Source organism: Bombus fervidus, chromosome 4, assembly GCF_041682495.2.
Source record: "Bombus fervidus isolate BK054 chromosome 4, iyBomFerv1, whole genome shotgun sequence".
Lineage (NCBI taxonomy): Eukaryota > Metazoa > Arthropoda > Insecta > Hymenoptera > Apidae > Bombus > Bombus fervidus.
In genome coordinates, this window is record NC_091520.1 from 13,880,710 (window position 1) to 13,902,292 (window position 21,583).

At 37.8% G+C, this 21,583-nt stretch overlaps 1 protein-coding gene across 1 annotated transcript in view; it reads left to right on the forward strand.

Moving 5' to 3' along the window:
* Cph (BCL11 transcription factor chronophage) overlaps nucleotides 1-21,583 on the forward strand; it is a 48,844-nt gene that overhangs the window by 9,826 nt on the left and 17,435 nt on the right. The window contains exon 2 of the mRNA XM_072001313.1: nucleotides 17,527-17,979. Coding sequence (XP_071857414.1) covers nucleotides 17,527-17,979 — 453 coding nt within the window. The remainder of the gene's footprint in view (nucleotides 1-17,526; nucleotides 17,980-21,583) is intronic.

The following is a 21,583-nucleotide window of genomic DNA, read 5'->3' on the forward strand; positions in this document are numbered from 1 at the left end:
GCCGATACCGCTTCTCGCTATCTTTCCCGAAACGTGGCTGTATATCGTCCGTCCAATCTGCCGTTCGGCAATTTCGGCTGAAATACGATGTCGTCGGGTTCGTTCGCGAAGCTCGACGACCTGGGTTATTGGCCTCCCCGCCTCTGGATCCCTCAAAACGGGGTTAAGACCGCGAAGCCGTGTACAGATCGCCTCGCGTCCTCGTCGCTCTGATCGAGTCTGAATTATCGATCGATTTTTCAGAGTAGAGTTTCGAGAAAGAAGTGTTTGAGGAAATATTGATAGATGACTGGGTCGGTCGTGTAGATTGGAAAGTTTATTGGATGTATGATTTTTATTTGATGAGTTTCGAGCAACGTGTGTCTTCGTTTTCTTTTGACACGAAGTAGAATGGCACTTTGGAGAGTCGGTGGCGTTGTATGTACATGGATATTTGATGTGTTGTCAAATTGCTTTCATGCAATAATAAAGAATACAGATGTTGTTTAAAAGAGGTGAAAAGTACAGTTAGTAAGTAGTAAAGTACGGTTATAGAGTTAGTAGTAACAAAAGTAAAGTTAAATAGCCGGGGTTCCCTTGCATGATAAGTTACTAGCTAATGATATAACTAACAACTTATTAATTTACAAATTTCTTAATTTATATGTTATATAAGTTATCCTTTTGTAATATAAACTTTTGTCAAGTAGGATAATGAAATAACATTTTGCTTGCGAAACTGACTTGTAAAATTTGACATTTCTTTGTTAAGGAATTTATCATTATCTAAGTGTATTTATTTGTACCAGTAACTTCCTAAGCCAATCTCATTTCCTTTTGAAAGAAAACGTACGTCTCACAACAACAAATCACAATACATTACACTGTACCTAAACATCCTATACACCGGAATAACGGATACCGAGGTATCCAGCTCGACTTTCAACCAATAATGGACTTACAAGCACTTGGAAATAGGCTTTTTCAAAACCTGCTTACTTCTCGAAGAAATCACCCTGTTATTTGTCCCCTTGGTACACATCAGTAAAAAAAGAGAAGGGAGAATCCAGGGAAGAATAAGACAGTCTGACCCATGGAATACGGAGATGTCCGAGTGGAGCATAATGGCGAGGTGCCCAAAGAAAATTTATGTTGTTTGCAGTGTCGGTTTCCTGCTCCATTGTCCGGCATTGTCCGAGTCCCTCCTTCCAAGGTGCGAACACCCTTCAGGGCGATAATCTGCTCGTATTATTACATGCTTTGTCGGCTAGTTCACTTGTCCAAAAGGGGGAAAGATCGCCTACCTGACCAAGGGTCACTTCGAAGCGCCTTTCCTAGCAAGGTGCGTTTCACCCCTCGTGGACCATCCTAGACCGTGTCATCTTAATTGTCAGGGAGCAACGAAGGTCAGTCTGTCTCTTGCGGTCAAAACGCAACCTTCCAATTTAAAGGTACAACGTCGACAGATATCAAAGATCAAGTAGTTTTGTTTTTTCCTATACTTGACCTTGTGGAAGAGAAGATTGAGCGGTGATGGGCTTGATTGACTAATCACGCGTGTCCTCGAGATAATTACTTTCATGTTTAGAAAGTGTTTCTCGGGATCAGCTTTCCTCCAGGAATTTTCTCGTCAGTGAATCAACTGTCCACCAGCTTGTAACCGACAATCACGATGATGTCCATGCATTATGCGAATCGAATGCTTTGAAGCGAGAGAAATAAAGAGCCAGGTTTTTGATCAGGATTTGGATCACCTAATCAGGCGGCGTTAAAGTCCAGTCATTTCCGCGGCGATTTTCTGTTTTCCCCAGTGTCGGTCACCCGTTATAGTCCAATATCCCAGAAGAACGTACGCGTATGTAAACCACGTGGCGCGTACACACGCTGACTGGGCCTTTCTATAAATAGGAACGCCAAGTTCAGGGGAACAGAGTGGAGTCTCGTTTTTAGATTTTCCTCCGGTTATGACTCGAATCGTCAGAAGGTTGGAACGTCGCGAGTCAGTTACTCGTTTCGAGACTTGGACATAACCTGACTGCCACTTTACTGAGAGCCTGACAGCGTGTGATTAAATAGACAACAATGAGAGCTGTGTTAGGCCTGGTGCAGACGAGGGATCGATCTCACGTGACAATTTACAAAGTAGGTTTATGTAATATTTCTAACAGCTGGATCGTACGATCAGATGCATTGCGTCATTAGAGATATAAAGTCATTGAATCATACGGTATCATTTAATGGGTATATATGAAATCGTTACGATGTACATACAGTGCAATATATATTTTGATTCGACAGGTAGACGATAAAATGAATTCTTTTAAAAGTTTTTGATCAATTATTGATATTATTTTTAAATTCTATATATTACTGATAGAAATAATTAATAGTCTTCATAAAGCATAAGATAAAGTTCATTTGTAAATTATTGTTTTATTAATGAGTGGAACGGTTCGAGCTAGGATATTTAATGTTCGAATATTTGATTCTATTTTATATTTTATACTTTACGTATAGAAACATTTGTTGAAACGCTAATGAGAGTGCGAATATCACCGCGGTGTAGAGCAGTTATTTCAAGTGGATTGAAAATAAATCGATTAATGCTTTGTTTCCAAAATAAGTCTATTGTTATAGATAGGCTCGTCGAGGTAATAAGCTTTCCTATTTCGGGGGGACTTTAGATTACTCTAGGATATCAATATATTTCGAAGGTTCAACGTGGATGTTGAAGATCAAGATTGATACACGTTTCAACCCTTACCGAGTGACTAATAAATATTTTACTCCGGGAACTAACGGTTTCCGATTTAAACGTTTATTGTTAGCTATTGATATGTAATGCCTGTAAACATCCCGGCTATTATATACCTATTATGCGACTCTATGATCATTATTTGATATCTTTATAATACACAAATTTCCCTCGAAATATATTTATTATAATTCGGTTTCTTTCAATTTAAAATAATTTGGAAACTAATTTAGTTGTTAAAAATAGTAATTATATTCTTCACTGACAATTTATCGTGAATTTAACATGTTGCATACTTCATAAGTTAGTGATATGCAGAGAACTATAATAGTCTGCTAAAATAAAAGAGTCATCGAATAAAGATATTCATTTCTATATTCTTGAACAAAGTAAATATTAGAGAAAATAAAATTATTCAAAATTTAACAATACTCTAATTTGGCTATTATAGCTTTACTATACAAATCTTTTCTTCTTCATTATGTTTTTCTCCAAAAATGGACCGTATTGAAACACGTAAACTCGTCTATTCAACCCATTAACCGTACAAAAAAAAACGTCTAAACTGAATTCTGATGAAACACTTAACGATCGTCCATCCGCTTACGCAAATCTTACCTCCCGATTTCACGACCTTCGTCGCGCGTCCACCGGAAGAGGAAACGGCGATTCGAGACGCGGTTTTCGGCCGGATAGCAGGATATTTGCTTCAACGAAACACGACTGACCGTAAAGGAATTTTCTATAAGAACTGGACGTTCTTATATTCGTAGAATGAGTCATACGCCTTTTGTTTCTTGGAATTCATTATATTATTGAGAATGTTGATGCGGATATCTTGAAAGCATATATTTTGTATATAATACGGTTTGGAAAGTTACATTTTGCATGTAATAGAGTTTAAAAAATTATAGTTTGAACACAATATAGATACATAAATATTTCAGAAAATCAAATTTTTACGTAACTTTTGGAAAAAGTTGCATCATAATTAGTTAATTTTCCTGGAATTTATAATATTTTAAGGATAAAGTGGATTTTTAATATTCAATATTTTTGGTATTTATAGAAAGTGAAAGAAAAAATACTACGGGAATAGTAAACGGAGTAGATACGTGGTATTTACGAAGAAAGTATTTTATCTGATTGAACTGTTTGCAAATAGTTCACAGACCAGAAACGAAAACTTCGATTTTAAAGGTCAAGAACGCCCTGGAAGGCGCTGAAAGATCTCTGCGATCAATTTTATTACGAAGCACAGAGCATTAATCCTATTACGTTCTTTGAATTATCTTCGTCCAGATCATATTCTCGTCATCATGATCATGACCGTATTTCTCTACGCTAAAAACATTCTTAAGCTGAAGAAAAATTATAAAAATATCCTTGCGTCGCTGTAGATAATTTCTCGTTTCAACTTTGCAACAAACTTTTTTTTACAAAACATTGAAAGTCTTATTGTAACAATTGACTCCAAGTTAAAGAATTTCGAAAGAAGAATAAAACTCAAACATAAAAACTCAATGTTCCGTAGCAGAGTTAGAAAACGACAAAACGAAACGTCCCTTTACAATGGAACAACACGAGCGAAAGAACCAGACATTGGAAGTCATGTCCGGCCATTGCATCGGCCGATCCGGAAGTCGAATAAGAAGACGAGGAACGGTCGGTCGGTATCCGCCAGTGGCGTGGCCGTTTTCGCGTGCTGCTTTCCAATTGGCCGGCCACGACAAAATTGCTCAGCGGGATGGTTTTTTTCTCGCGAAAAAATCGAACCCGTTGTTCGAACCAGTAGAGTGGGATCGGGTTCGAGATAATTCATCGACCGCCGCTGGGTTGGACCAATTGCGTGGTCGATCCGCAGGGGGTTAGAGACTGGATCTGATGATGAAGAGAAAAAAAAAGAAATCTGGGGTCAGGTTTTTTGTACCACTGGCGAGTTCAACTCTGGCCTCGCTGTTGCGCGCTGTTCTGACTGGCAAGCGTATTTCTAATTCTAAAGTATCAGAATTTCTCTATCCTAACGTTTCTCTTCAGTATACTTTTGTTATACCTTGATCGTTATGCGAGCAACCATTTCTGATATTTTCTGTAATATTTTGCTATGTGTTCTTTTGCATTTCTTTTACTAATTCCTTTATTTACTTTTCTACTGTATTTTTTAAACATATCAGAAAAACCATTGTGGATAACCATTCCTCGATTATTCTTACAAAATTTATGGAAAAATTTGAAATACTATGGAAGAGCTATATCTTGGCTGTCTACACAAGGGTTAAATACAAAATTTATAGAGAAAATTACTTGACTCCCTGTAAAAATCTAAAAACAACAAACAATTCTCCACCCTTGTTTGTATATACGTATATATTCAAAGTTATAATTTACAAATTACAAATTGATTAAAGAATCTCGTGTTCAAAGTTTGATCTGTACTTTTCTACGTCATTGTATAACTTGATTTCGAAAAATCCTTACAAGAATCTCATTTACAATGCCCAAAAGCACCAGGGGATTCGTAAACAGTTAACAAACAGAAAGCGTTACATGCACATATACGTACGTTAGAAATGTAGTACCTGACAACATTTTGGGAAACTCGGGTTGCCACCAGTTCGAATTCGGCGAACAACAGGACAACGAGGCCCGGAAACGTAACGTTTCGCACGCTCACCAAAACCAACGATCCAGCTTCGTTGGTTAATTCTCGCTCGAGAAAATTCGCCTCGCGCGATCGTTAATTATTTCGCGTGACATGCTTCGGCACTTGCCGCGTCCGCGCGTTGTCAAAAGTTTGCATTCGGATGTTTTGCGGCACACGCCCGGCGAGTTTCGTGGGAGGGACGTTTTGAATAATGTAACAACGAAACCTCCGCGGCGCCCGGACCGCCTCCTCTTTCCTCTCTTTACCACAGAACTTTCTAATTAACCGACGCTGGCCCCGCGGAGCGTCGAGAGAGCCGGAGAAACCTGGGGAAACACCGGAGAACGAAGAAAGAGAACCGACCAGAGCCCAGGAAAGAAAGGGACAGCGAAATCAGTCACGATACCGGACAATACAAAAGACCTATCCGTGGTATTTCGTCGCGTTGGCGATCTCCTCGTTCCGCGTTTCTCACCGTTTGTTCCCAACTGATCGTCACGTCGGGCAAACCAGTTGCTACTACCCCTGGCAATAAGTCTTCAGCCAAATGTAATGTGCTGTACGTAGCATATAGTTTACGTAGTAATTTTAAACGGAAGAAATAGTAATTTTTAATAATAAATTTTAAATAGTGATTCTTAAGCGAAGAAAAGATTGGACAGAAATTTCGTTTTACTGTTCATTGAGTAATCTTGTAATCGCCTTTTCGTTAATTCGAGCGATTTCTGGTGTTAATACACCATACTAATACGAGTGATGCTATATCTTGGTGTACAGAATAGACGCGATAAAGCATTTTAATTGAAAACTAATTTTTAAATTATCTTTGGTTTGTTAAAAAACGACACTCTTTTTATTTACAGTCTGTGTTCGCGTTTTGTAAATGAGAATGTAGGATACATATGTAAATATATAAGACAGGTAAGAAAAATTTAAATTGTTTTACTATAAATTAAATATAAAATAAAAAAGATAATCAAGACTTTTGTCCTGTTATCTACCTATTAGAAAATAGTAAACAAAGAAAATGATATTAAAAAAGAAATGCTGTTTTCAGGTTGAGTATCCAATACCACTTAAAATTCTAAAATTGTAAAAGAGAAGTTTATAAGTTATAATCTGTAATATTTCAACTGAACAATGCTACAATATATATGTCGATTAATTATTACGTAAAAGACTTCGGGTGTAATAAAAATGTTAGAAAATTTCTGAGCTCGTTACTTCTATTCACTAAAAAGAGCTGACAATCGTACATCACGTTTCGACTGTTCGGTATCGTTTCCCTTTTTCCACCTGTAATAACGCGATTCGTTTTTGTTCTTCGGTTGCCTGTAAAAATACGATACAAAGGGGTGGTAACGACTGTAAACGCTTTTTATGCAAACGTTGCACAAAGCTCGTTCCTCTGAAAGCTGTTTCTTGCATAGCACGTTTTTCCCTTGTTTCTAGCCTGGTAATTGCACTCTCGAGCCACCGTGTCGAAACGAGACGAGAAGCCATCGATTCTCACACGAAAGGTGAAAACTTGGCGGTAAAGGGCACGCATGGGCGAATTCAGAGATTCCATGGGAGAGAAGAAACGTGACAGAATGCTGGGATATATTCCATGTTTAGAAATATGTCCAGTGTATTCTGATTTCTATACGACGATAGAAAATACGTCGAATTAAAGTTATTCGAAACTCAATATTATTCATTTTTCAACAACAAAATAACGAACGAGCTATTATATGTCGATTCTTACATAAATATTCCATCTAAAATTAATTACAAACATTTAGCATGACTTAAACATTTAAAAACTTAAATCTGACTTATGGAATGATTTACAGTAAGCGTATTAAATCATACAGCTGGTATGAATATCATCGTAAAATATCTAATATATAAATATCATACAGAACTTAGTAATACAAATATTAAAATTGACTAAGACGATTGAAACGTTGAACACATACGTTCTTTATAGTTTGATGTTTAATAATTTCCTAATAATTTCCCAGGTTCACTCTTTTTCTCTAAATGTCCTAATATTCATAAAGAAGAGCTAGCGAAGAGTTAAGAAGAATATATGATTCTCCGCGCACGTCGTAATAATCTAAAAAAACCAAGTACAATTTGCTTTAAGAAAAAGAAAAATATCTGACACACTGTGTCAGTGAATATAACACATGACAGTTACAAAAATGGAACTTCTGCATATGGTCTTAATCCGATGGCTTCAGTTCGCCCTACTCGAAAGACCAGCTGGACCATGGATAACTGTACTCACATGATTTATTTTGACGAAAAAACGAGGAAAGGGGTTTTTCTTGAAAGCAGGAGGCCGATTGAAAAGGGGACGGGTGTACAGGTCAGCTCTCTAGGACCTGTTTGGCCGTTTCTCAATGGACAATGTCCTGCTGGCCAGGCGTACAAAGGACCCCCGGGACCTGGAGATCCTCCCACGATACGCATGTGGAGCGACGATACAGAGAGAAGGATCTAACCCGGTGCGTGAGTGGGAAACCGGGCGAGAAAGAGAAAGATACGCCGCGGTGTACCCATTCACAGTCCGTGAGAACCAGATTTCATATTTCTCATAACCGCCTGGCCGACCGCGGGACAGAGAGTGGCTCGCAGTTTTCTAGCTGTTTCTCTGTATATTTTCTGTGAATCTAGCGTATGTTGTTCCCAAACTGGTCAACCCGTTTTCACGGATTTCGTTCCGTCTAAAATTTCTGAAACACGACGTGTCTTTTCTCCTCTCGCTTATGCGCGCGTCCTTGGTCGGGTCCACCTTGCTTAGAACGCGATTCCTCAGTCGTGAGAAGAATAAGAACCCTACCTCCCGTTTGTGCGTATATCTGATCGTCGGCCAGAAGGAAAAGCGGTTCCGTGACACGTGAGAAACGCCGCGTTTCCGGAGGACTCGTTCGAGCTTTCGAGCCGATGCCCTGAGATTAGATAGCGTGCCAAGCAGAGGACAATGCAGACGTTGACGATAAGAGACGGTGAACCTGCGTGGGTGGACCGAGATGGAAAGTTTCGCCAGGATACTGTGCACTTTGGATTCCTGATTCAGAGATAATGCGTATGCCGTTTTGAAATTTCGAATATAGAATAGAATGTTGATTAATTGAAACTTGTTTGAGGGTAACGCCGATTTTTTGGATACTGATTATTTAAACACGGAAGGAGATATGCATCGTTTAGCGAGTCGTATTACAAAACTATCATAGGTACGACTATTACGCGATCATATTATGCGGGTATTATGCATATGAAATGTAAGGTCATCTTATCCTCTCATCAATGTATTTCATATTTGAAGAAGATGTACATTCTCCAAATGTTATGTTAATATTGAAAGTTCGATATTTTTGAATATTTCTAACATGAATATATATATAACATGAAAATTGGATATTTTTAAAGCTGAAGAAAACATGATACGATGTGACTAGACAACTTGATCTACTTCACAAAAAACAGACTGTTTTCCTTAAATCCCAATTTCATGATATTCAAACATACGAACACTCGAAAATCGCTGCAAGCACGAACCTACATCATAACACTGAATTCCTCCCACTTCCTGTGTCCCGTGATACGATAGATCCTCTGCTACACCTATGACCCCGTTTCCATTCGAAAACAAGTGGCCGTTAGGTTCGCTCCCGTTTCCAACGATTTCGATTATCCCAAAGAAAAACCGGAGCCTTAAAAGGGAAAACGATCATCGAGTAAGATATAAAAAGAAAAGCCTCCTTCCATAAAAATAGGCGGGTCGAAGGTACACAAAACGAGATTTCGAATATAGTCTTCGACGCGCATGATCCGCAAACCAGGTCCGATTTTTTCTTCTATCTCCATGGGCCAGCGTTTTTTTCCCATCATCATCTGGTCCACATACGTAAGGGAAAGGGTCTTCCACATGGAAGAACGAAAAAAACACGTATGGCACCGCCATTTTGAGTCCTTTGTGGGGTAAGTTCGTTTCGATGCCAGGTCCAGGGTTAAAAACTCTTCACCCCTGGAAGAAAGTCGAAAGGACGAAGGGGTTTCCGGGTGTGGAGAAAGGAAAAAGGGAGACAACAGAGAGAGAGATAGAGAGAGAGAGAGAAAGAGAAAAAGTGGGGGTTCCGTATAAAAATTGCCCCCACCATCGTAGAACGCGCTGGTAGGTCCTTTCTATTCTTTTGATATCCTGTCGTCGGGGCCCTTGGCCAGCCCTGTGCCCTGCCAAATTCTCCAGTCAGCATCCGAGCATGTGAGAAACCAGATCTTTCACCGCCTTAATCGAACGCGATTCGTTTCTTAATTATTTAATTGGTCGCAGTAAAATTGAGGATGAGTTGGTTCATTGATCGTTACCGAGTTTACGAGTGAGTTACTGATTAAGTGGACGATGATTCGGGAATTGGTACGATGCACCATGGAAACTATCGCCATGGACCGACGCGTAATGGCGCATAAAGGTAAACAAACCTTAACTTGCAAGGAGAAATTGTTCTGGTTTTCTGAGGGAGAATTTTGTTACTTGGAGGGATGCAATTTGAGATTGAATTTTATTTGCAAGCGTCCTTATTGCGAAGGTTGGTTTAAAATTGAAGGATGAATATAACTTGCATTAAAATTGAATACGCGTTGTATGTTTGATGAGCGAAGGCTTAGTATCGTTTGGTTGATTTACAAGTGTTTCGATACAGATTGTTAACCATGAAATTATGGGCTTGTGATTTAGGTAACAACGTTGATAATGAAAGTAAAGAGGATCTTGTTGAATAAATTGTACAGGTATTTTGATGTGTAGGATATTGTACGTAAACTCGAGTGGTTAATTAGACTCTGTAATAAGACATGACTGATAGATAATCATGATTGTATCGGTAAAATTTCTAAGGAATCTAAAAATGTAGATCGAATTCAGAATGTTTCACATAACACGCATAATATATTCGTAAAAGGTATCTACAAATTCGAATACTTTCCCAACCTCTCGTTCAAAATTCTCTATTTTTAATCTGGTGAACTGTAGTTTCTCATTATCCACGGCCAATTCGAAACACGGTTGTTCGACTTTTTCCCCAGCCATGGTTTTCCACCACGTTATGTCGAGATACAAACGACGTCGACACAACACATGAAGAAATAGAGATATATACGCGAGGATATCCCGAGGCGGTTTCCTTGTTAGGACATCCGTCCTGTCAAAACGTCCACAGGACACATCGAAGCAATTGAATTACGATCATCCCCAGGGCGAGCTCCGACCGTAACCAATAATTCCATTATCCATTAGTATTGGGTCGCGGCAATTTCCTTCGACGACCGAGGTAACGGACGCGCGTACGTGTGCAGCTAGGATCCATCGGGAAACGCGAAATATACAGACGGATCAAGAAACCGATGGATTCCTGGCACACGTCGCCAGGAATATCGAGCCACGCACGGAACGACGCGAGGCATAGCTGATAATGGAACCGCGTCCCGATGAAATCGACGTCGTTCCGAGATGCTCCAACCTGCAGCCGTCTGGTTCTTGAAATTCGGTGACGACGGAGTTAGTTTTGGAAAGTCTCGATGAGAATACATGTCGTGTAGTATTTCTGATACGCGATTGGTGGAGTGGAGGTCAGTCGCGATGACTGCTGATTTTTAATTGGGCACGTGGTGTTTTTTTGAAGGTTCTGTTGATATTTGAATGAGTTGTGGATTTTTGGATTAGTATTTAGTCAAGTGTATGTCTAATGTGTATACATTGGGAATAACTTGGGTGTAAGTATTATTTATGTATTACTGACGTTGAAACGAGTGGTTTTGAAGATTTGGAGGATTTTGGATTAGATTCATTTAGAATACTACTACATCAGAAATTGATTTTTACTATTGGAATCAGAAGAATTGCAAGAACAATTTTTTGAACGTTTTGTTTTGCCGACAAGTTTGGTAGTGTTGATATTAAGATTTTGAACATTTTTATTAAATTTATAGTTGGTCGCGTTTAATCACATTTTTATAGTTATCGTGTTAGCTTTGAGGATGTTCAATTAAATGTTAGTTGTATGCGAATAGGTTTGTAAGTTCCATGAGTGTTATCTCTTGTATGTACTTATTATCGTACTTATATCAACATCTGTTTTACTAATTGAAGATTGAATCAATAGTTTATGTTCTTACGTGGGACGTCGTCCGTTTTTGGTTTCTTGAAAGTGTAATACGGAGATAATTGAACTGGTGTAGTAATTCTTTATGAAATTAAACCTGCAGGAAATTGCTCATAAAGGAACGTCGCTCGATAGTTACGAATAGATATGTTCGAAGATAGTTAAGGGTAGTTTTGAGTGCGTTGGGACCTGTGATTGAGTTTTGAATTAAAAGTTTCTTAATGTTTTATGAAGAACGATCTCGTATCTACTTGATTATATGACTACTAATACGAGCAATACTTCCACATCTGGAAAGAACTTAAAGTTCCTAAAATTTTCTCCGTCTATTTATGAAGCTCATTGGAAAATGCTGTCGTTTCTCCCTTTTTTTTATTTTTTTTGTAGAAGGAAAAGAGATCAAGTGTTCTAATTAAAATGTCTATTAAATTTTTTCCACATCTTGTTTCATTTATCGAGATCGATTTTGAAAAATGCGAATGAAGAGAACTTATAATATTATCAGTTCCAAGAATCGAGAAATAAATGTTTGAATCAACCTGATAATTAAAACTAACATTAATGTTAATTTTTCAATGCCAAACAATTAACAGTTCAAAAAATAGTTGCACAATAGCATTATTATTTATCTGAAATTCACTTAAAATTCAACTATCAGCGATCGTAAAAGGTAGAGATTTGATCGAACGATTAACTTTTCGAGAAGGAAAAAGATTATTCGAAGGAAACGACTCAGAATTTAATATCAGAGATCGTCGTGACTAATCGACGCGTAGAGTCGATTCCCTTAGTTGAGCGTTTCATCTAACTCGAACAGCAAACGAAAGAAAATTAATGTGAAGGACTAATAAGCTCCAGGACGTTTCCTGCAGCGATTCCCATACGCATTTGTCCCTCCATTCGTCGATGGAAATTACGAAGTCTCTTCGCAATAAGGGAGACACGCGGTACAGTGATCGAGGCATTACGGATGTATGGACCAATTTGTAAGCAATCCAACTTACATTCGCGGGGCAATATTGCATTTTTATGTTATCTTTTCCTAGCTATTCGCGGCATCCTTTTATTGGTGGATGTTACTTTTACTCTTGTGGCCAGTAAGCTTGCTTTCTCTTAGCGTATTTATGTCAGCCATCGGGAAGAATCGAATCGAATCGAGAATCAAGAACTTAAACAAAAGCTCTTCTCTATATTCGAGACAAAATAACTTTCGAATCAATAGGAACTGAAATAAATCTATTCCATCTGGACATCTTTTTAATTCGAGAATTTATACATATTTCAAAAGAAAGTGTAAAAACTTCGTTCCAAGAATTTTTAAAATTTAGAATTGATAACTGCAATAGATTTGGAATAATCAATCTAGCTAATTATCGACGTGAGAATTAGTTTTACATAACGAAACATATTATATTTTGAAAAACCTGTGTGTAGTTAAAGTTTTATTTAAAAACGCATTTAATTTGGTATGTCTGCAATAGAAAGTTATCAAATTTTAAAAAGTTGGCAAATTGAACGATGAATTAAATCGTATATCCGAGTTGACAAATAAATGTTATTTGTTAACAAGACGATCGAAATATTTTTACGCCAACAATTTATACGAAAGATATTGTATAAAGATTTTGTCATAATTAAGAGAAATGAAATACAGGAAACACGATCTTTTAATAAATTCTATATAACATCGAGGATTACTCGACCGAGATTCCTATTAAATGTAGCAAACAAAGTTAATTCAACGTTTACATTGCTTTTATCGTTTACGGTAACTTTAAACGTTATCCGTTTTAATAAATTCCGCTGAAGATCAGGAAACATTCAGACTATATTTTTATTAAGCTACCCACAAAATCAATTTAAACTCTTTTCCTCCCCTTACAATCTTACGGAAAAGAGAAATCACCTACTTCCATCCGCTAACCAAACTTTCATCTCCCATCCGCCAATCTTACCATCTCGAAACCTAATTTTACGCTTATCAAGCTCTGAACAATTTTTTAAAAATCTAAATGTGATTTTGTATCTTTTTTATGGAAATACTTGATAACTCCCACGATACAGTAAATTTCGTCTTACTATATATATATTAAATAATGTAACGAAATATGCCTATGTTGGTTCAATGATTCATACATACGAAACGTATACAAATTGAAAGAAGAATCGAAATTTTTACAAGAGATGAAATAGAGTCCTGTTCCTTACTATGATATCTCTTTATATTAGCGATAAAATATACATATACACGTCGAGTTGTACTTTGCATATATATGAATTGAAGGACGACGCGTCAACCATTCTGACTCCATCTTTTCACACCATATTCTCCAAACATCCCTTATGTTAATAATATACGTATGTATATGTACACTTTACTCCCAAAATTTGTTTAAATGATCACACTAGTTCAGTACTTGGAAGATTTCATGTTAATTTATACTTAATATTATTCTTTAAGAGAAAGATCAGCCTGGTCATTTTCAGCCATTGAGCAATGAATCGGTAAAAATTATCATCTCCACTAACAAGAACAATTACTCGCCAATCTCCTCGCTTTTAATTAAAAATAAGTACTGCTCCGTGTTTTGTTTAAAACAATAATTACTATTCATCGATACTTTTAAAAAGGAAAGTTTACTAGAAAGAAGTTCTAGAAATAGGAAACTGCGGTATCTCTAGTGTTTATATATCCTCAACAGGACTCTTCTTTATCTCCTCCACAAACTCTTCAAAATCTCAAGTACTTCACCCATTCGCGTAATTTCTCACTTTTTATTTCCCTGGGTCGTACCATCAAATGAATAAATACACAACGACAGCGTATGGTACGTCATACGTATCGTACGCTGTATCTCTTGGACCGGTTTAGCGGACAGGTTAGAAGGGTGACGCGTGCGTGTATGCACGAAGGGAGATTCACCAGAGAATGACGGAGCGGACACGTGTCGTCCAAGTCCTCCTTCGCGATCACCTTCGTCGGAACGCCACAGAGGGGTAGGTAACATAACCACGAGTCTCTTCCTCTCTTTTCCTCTTCAACCATGAGTTTACCCGTCGGCCGCAGCTCCCGAGCTTCGGTCCAACATCTGCCCCCGAAAAAACAAAAGCCCATTGTCGTTAACGACCGGTCGCGCGTCTCTTGTTTCTAAGCGAGCGCTTTTCAATCGTAGGCGAATAACGGACCCAGAACCGAGTCCATTCAAGGCCCCGTTTTCTCTATGTCCCGTTTCTCTTCTTCTGTCTCTGTGTTCTCTGCCTTCGATCCTAGACCTCTCTCAGCCCTCCTCGTCCTGCTCGCGAAGTTTCTTTTAAGATTCTCTCTCTGTCTCTCTTCGTTGAATCGTGTTTGCTGCCTCGGCCTGTTCACCGTTGAACTTTTTTTTCATCCCGAAACATAATAATTGCTGCGTCGAAGTGTATATGGTGTATCTTTTTGAGTGGATGGTTCAGTTTTGTTGGTTCTAAGGTCGCGTCTTTTTGCTGGGGATGTTTAAGGAATGGTTAAAATACTGTATCCTCGCAGGAAGTGTGTGAGTATAGATTCGGTTATGTTGGTTAAGATTTGGATATAGTTGTTGGCAACAGATATGGATTCTTCCGGTTATAGGGGTGTTGAAAACGTTTCTCTTCAGAGAAAAGGCTCGATAGTGTTACTGTACAAGATATGATAAGAACTAGAAGTAAATATACTTGTTCGAATTCTGACGTTGTTTTCCCTTGTGCTTTTCGTGAGTAATAATTCATCTGTTTATATCCTTTATCTTTTACAGTAAGTAAGTAGAAATTAGTGTTTTCAAGGATGAATTGATTAAAGCCAGGCAAGAGTAATGAAATCGTGAAATAAAAATTATAAAAAACGATCTGAACAAGTGCAATTTGAGAAATTCCCCCACTGTAAGTATTTCAATTTTAAAACACAGATCGATATACGAGTACTTCCATCAGGACCAATAATGCTACTAAGTTACATGATGTCTAAATGATTAATGAGCGCCGTGTGATAAATTTTGATCAAAATATTGCAAAGGTGATACAAATCTATCGCTGAAACCTTTCCATGCAACTACCTAACAATCCCACTCAAACGAAAGGTGATGTTACATACGCAGGGTCATCCGAACTGCGTTTGCGCGCTGGCCAGTGGTCAATCAGAGCTCCGCCCCGAAAGAATCGAACGGTGTCCGCGCACCTACGAAAACGGAAAAGGAATAGCCACAGGCTATCCAAATATGGACTTTCGTCCCTACCATAAAAAGAAGTCCGCTAGGAAGCTCATCCGAAATATTTGTACAACACAGCCAAATCAAACTATATGTTATAATGTTTTCTGTATTAAAACACCTATTAAATCTGAAGAAAGAGTAGAAGAACAAATGGTCAGAAAGACAATGATACAGGGTTTTCTTATTTTTACGCGGCACTGGCAGCCCCATTCGGATGGATATGGATACTTGACTCCGACGAGGGAGAGATCGATGCATGAAACTCCTGCCAATCTCTATGTTAATGGAGCGCGGCATAAGCAGTGGGCAAGGGGAAGAGCCGCGAGGAATGCTGCCAGGAGGTCTGCTGGAGGACACTTAAAAGTGAATTGTTACGTCTGCGGCTGACCCCGGGACCTTAGCCCCTCGAACCACAGTGAATTATAAGACTCGCACAGAAGGAAATTAGATCTCTATATCAGCGGCGCGCGTTTTCCTTCAGCTAACCAAATTTCAACCCTCAACCCCTTACATGAAAATTGAGCTCGCGATGCCTGCGCCGCTGGCGCTATAATTGAACGCGCTTCAATTATATGCATAAGCATGTGGTAATTGTGGGAATTTTGTGAGATTTTCTGGTAACGATTGGTTGAACTATCGTGTAGGAAATCTTTTTTCTTCTTTATCATTTTTGCAGGAGTCGTAAAAATTTTGATGCACACTGTAATAAGGCTATTTTTATTATCGTAAAATTAATTTTCGTTGTCGCAGAATTAATATATTCTATGCTAAAAAGAGCAATTTTTCAAAACGGTTGGAAAAGTTTGTACTTTGATCGTAGACTATTTGTCATTGCGATATAATTTGATAAAGAAGTAACTAATTGTAGGTAATAAAGTAGAAAAAACGAGAATATTTCCTACAATCCAATTATTGTCATAAAATATGGAAAGCAGTGTTTCATTGATTTTTTAACTTGATTGGTAATCGATGATACCTCACTCCGTAGTTCTAATTCTAAAACGCAATCAGAATATCTTTGCACAGTTTAATACGTTCGAGAGAGATTAGAAGCCGTATTTTAAGGGAAACGTAACGGAACAAATTTAATGAACTTTTCATCCAGAACGGGGACGGTGAAAGCGTCACGATAAAATATTGCAAGATGGTGAAATTTTCTTTGGTGGTCTAAAACACAGGTTCAAGAGAAAGGACTTGAAGCATCCTTTTATCTAAAGTGTCTGCAGCTTTGGGCGAATTCTTAAGAGGGTCTTCTGTTTAGTTTCATAGGAACATGTGAGCGACTTTATGTAAGACGCGTAAAACTGGACAGAATGTTGTCAAACACGGATCACGAACTTTGAAAAATCAACTTATAATAAAATACTGAGATCTTGAAGAATTATTTCGCGCATTACGTAATACGTAAGCTTTCTATTCGACAATTTTATCACAATTTTGTTTTACATATTCATATAAATAATACCATACAAAGACATTTATTATGAAAATAACTGGCGATACATTCATCATTACACTTCGAGTTAAAATACTTTAACGAAATTTTCAAAATCCAACAAAAATTCTATATCTAATCTTCGACATTTTATTGTCTCTAACATTGCAGGTTTAAAAATAACTTTCTAAAATTTTTACGCTTCTATACTATTCATAAAGAAGAGTAAAAATCTACGAACCCTTAACACCTTATACCGCTATTTTTAACTGTTCTATATGCTTTGGAAACCGACGATAAACAAATTAAGAAAGTTTAATTTTTTAATTTTCCAGCGGAAACCTCGCAAGGCACCACATCCCCAGACACCGTCCAATGTGGGGCATGCAGGGTGTCCTACCCCCTTGGCGAGATCGTGCGGTTCATCGAACACAAGGTAAATCACTGTCGCAGCACTCTTCAAGGTTGTCACAGTCCACCGGCGACTGCGGCGCCGGAAGACTCCGATCCGGAGGATGCGCTCGCCTTGAAGACGGTCGACCAGGACTCGAAGTTGAACTCGGTGCCCAGCATTTCGGCACCCATCAACAAAAGAGGCGGAGGAAGGTTGGAGAGTCCTCCGACGCTTCAAGGGCCCGGTCCGGACGCTGGAAGTCCGATCGAGCTGAAGGCAAGCGCTAGCTCGACACCTAAAAGACGGACAGAAGCTTCCGACGAAGACAAGGAGGATCTACCGAAGAAACCGAAGACGGAATCTGTGGACGCGGACACCAATACGGTCAATTCTGGTGAGTACGTCCCTGGGATTTGTTCATTTGTTCGGTATTAAGCGAATTATGAGGAGAATCGGATGCTTTTAACACAGAAAGTTGAAATACTAATTTAAAATACGTAAGAATAAGGCGTATTGGAAAGTATTGAAGATTAAAAAGGGAGTATTCGTCGGAAAATTGTTAAGTTATGATTAGAAAGTGGTTTTTGATTGATTATTTCGCTCAGAAAAATGAAATACAGGTTCCAGGTTTCAAGCAGGTTCCAGGCAGGTTCCAAGAAATGGGGATGAAAAAAGATAAAATGAAAAATTTTATTCGAGATAGTATCCTGGAGCAATGTAGGATTGAAAGAATATATTGGTCGATTTTAAGAGTTTTAAGCTTGTGCACATAAAGCATGTTATTTTTAAATAGTGCTTTAATCATAAGTAGGTATACTGACGTTTTTACGATCTTAAACCTTTATGCTATCTTGATAAAAGTTATCAGGAATATTCTTCGAACAAAAGTAGAGCTGACATTGGACTCGCGGTATCAAGTAGATCTCAACGATATACGCGTTGCTAAAGATGCCTCACGATGTTTTCACATATTCCGCTTTCAGTTCTGCGTTGGGTCTTCCGAGTCAAGGTAGCCTCTATAAATAAAACGCGAGTGTTCCGGCAACAAATGCTCTCCGTACTCTATACAGTTCCCGAGCCGACATTTCCGATAGAATAAGTAACAAATTACGTTAAATTCGATTCAGAAATCTGTTTAATATAACAACACAATAAAATTACTTATTTTCTTTACCGATGTATTACTTATTTTCCGATTTAAAAAACGATATCGATATTCTTGGAAATTTTATTTCTCGAATTAGCAATTTTAATGATCTAATTTGCAAACAATTCAATAGTTAACTCGATAACAATAAGCTACTGACTCTTCTCTATCATGTTTTCAATTACAAACCTATTACCATAACTGCTCGTCCTTAAAAAAAAAAAAAAAAAATGAATAGTCATCAATTTTTGAAACTATCCTAAGATACTACGTAGGATTCCTGTCCATTATTCTTTAATATCTAATAAACCATTGAGATTTTTCGATCATCCAGATGGATGTCTACAAACTTTCCCCTACCCTGTAGCGTGACGGTTCTATGATTCCCTCGGCGGCACTCGAAACCGAAGTCAGACTAGCGGCAAGTTTCGAAAATAAAATTAATTACGACTTTTCATCGTGAACCATGATTGAAAACCAGCGTGGACATTCGCACGTTGAATTTTTCGACAATGCGGCCACCGATAAAAAAGAAGGCCATGAGGGGCAGGGGAGAGGCTATGGGGGCAGGTTCACCCCAATCCCCGAGCGGGCTCTTTAAATTCAAAAATCGAATCTACCGCGGTATTGTCCATGCTTGTTGAACCACGATCGACATCACATGGCAGCCCGTAACTGTACTTTAAAACTCCCTTTTTCTCTTTCTTTCTTTCTCGCCCCCTCGACCAGCGAATCCAAAACCAGAATTTTACTGCGCAGATGACAGATCCGACCGTTCGATGGTCGACAGTCCACGCGACTTTTATCGAATCGATGCAAATGGCAGTCGTGGCTGTAAAAATTGTAGTTAAAACACAAAGAAATAAAATTTCCTAGCATGTTTCCATATATAGATACAGTCTTTGTAAATTCATCTCATTTTTTATTCGATTCAGAATTACTGGTATTTAGGATAGAAATATTAACGGACAGTTAGGAACTATAATTTTGTCTGAAAGACGGAACATAAATATTTCTCGTGAAACTTTGTATTAATCATGAAAGTAAAAGTTGAAATATTCACAAGATGAATAAAAAAAATATCCCCACTGTGTTCAATTTTCATAAAGTTCAACGTCATCTTACATAGCATTTCGTAGGATTATTATTACCACAATATCGTCATTATGTTATGTAATTTAATAATTCTCAAGAATTTTCTTGCACCTGAAAAATCGAACCACAAAAGTAGTGCGTTCGATTCGCATCTTTTACTAGTCTAAGGTATACACTTAAAACGCGAAAAATAAACTTTTTAGCTCGCTATCAGTCAACCTCGCCAATTTTCAAGTTTCTATTCATAATATCCTGATTCGTTAGTTTTTTCGAGATTTGTTTCAAAACTAGGCACGTTCGATGACTGAATGACAACGATATGAAAGGGAGGGTTTCAATTTCGCACCCACTCGTAGGGACGAATCGACACCAGAATCGCGACGGTTTACTCCGATTAACTTCAAAGACACGGCGACGACCTCGAACGAAATTCATGCGGCCCGACGCCCCTGATGAATTGAAAGCACAGCCTTTGAGATTCTTAACTCGGTGCTTACCTGTGCAAATTGCCGCGGCCGGCTGTTTTGCATCGCAGAAATAAAGACAGAGAGGGTGGAAACGAAAGAGAGAAAAGACGGATCTCGGTAATGGTATTCAATGAGAATCGCTGGTCGTTCCTCTGCTCTCTTTCTTACAATTAGCGTGTTTTCGCTTTTGCAAATATTATCACGCTCGCTCCGGAATGATCCGGCCATTCCTTAAGACTTAAGAATCGTTCCATCTTAATTGTGTCCCGTTCGAAAAGCGACGATTATAGGAAAGTCCTGGATGAGAGGATATTGGCGGAATAATCGTTCGTTGGAACGATTACCATCGATGAAACAACGTTGATTTATATGTACACTACTGATTAAAAGTTTGAGATCACTAGGCGTTCCATTGAAGTTACGAAAAGTTGCAGAAACAGATCTGTATAATATAATCTTTGATCTTATTACACTTTTTCGAACCAAGTACTTTATTGAAATATTTGACCCCTGATCTAATAAGATCAAATGTCACTTCTGCTATAAATTGTGCAATTTAATTCGAACGCTAACAATGTTTCCATTCTTCAAATTGAGAATTGCTAATTAGTAATGACTAATTTGTCGTCTGACATGTTTCTATAACAATTAAGATATCATTAAACAAGGAATTAATTCAATATAAACGGCTGAAGTCGAGTTATTTAAAATGAGATAAGCTTTCGTGTGATTGCTGTTTCGTGCAATAGACTGTATTGTATTTAATAGAAAGAATCGCAATTAGATCTTCTGCGTTAGTTTTGAAGTAGCATCGTTGAATTATAAATTAGTAATTATTACAAATAATTAAAATAATTTAATTTATGGTAGGTTTAGATTTTATAGGTTACTTTACATAATTTCATATTTTACACGATAAATATCATTAGTAATCTTTATACTGTAAGATAACTTAAGTAATTTAACACGAACCTAGCATAAATTATTATCGTAACCTATGACCCAACGATACCAATTAAAAACGAATGATTATTTTTTCATAATATGAATAACAGAATAAATGAATAGCAATGTCCATTATCAATAATGTAACCCTATAATAGTTCACTTGTTCGAAAAAGCTAATAACAAATAATGCTAACTGCATTCAGGAATCCTTTATATACCTTCATATCTATGCTTGTTAAAATGCAAAACGTTATTAATTATCATTAATATATAACAGTTATTAGCTACTCACAATCAGATGTATAATACATTATACGTTATTACCTCAGACTCAGATTCCA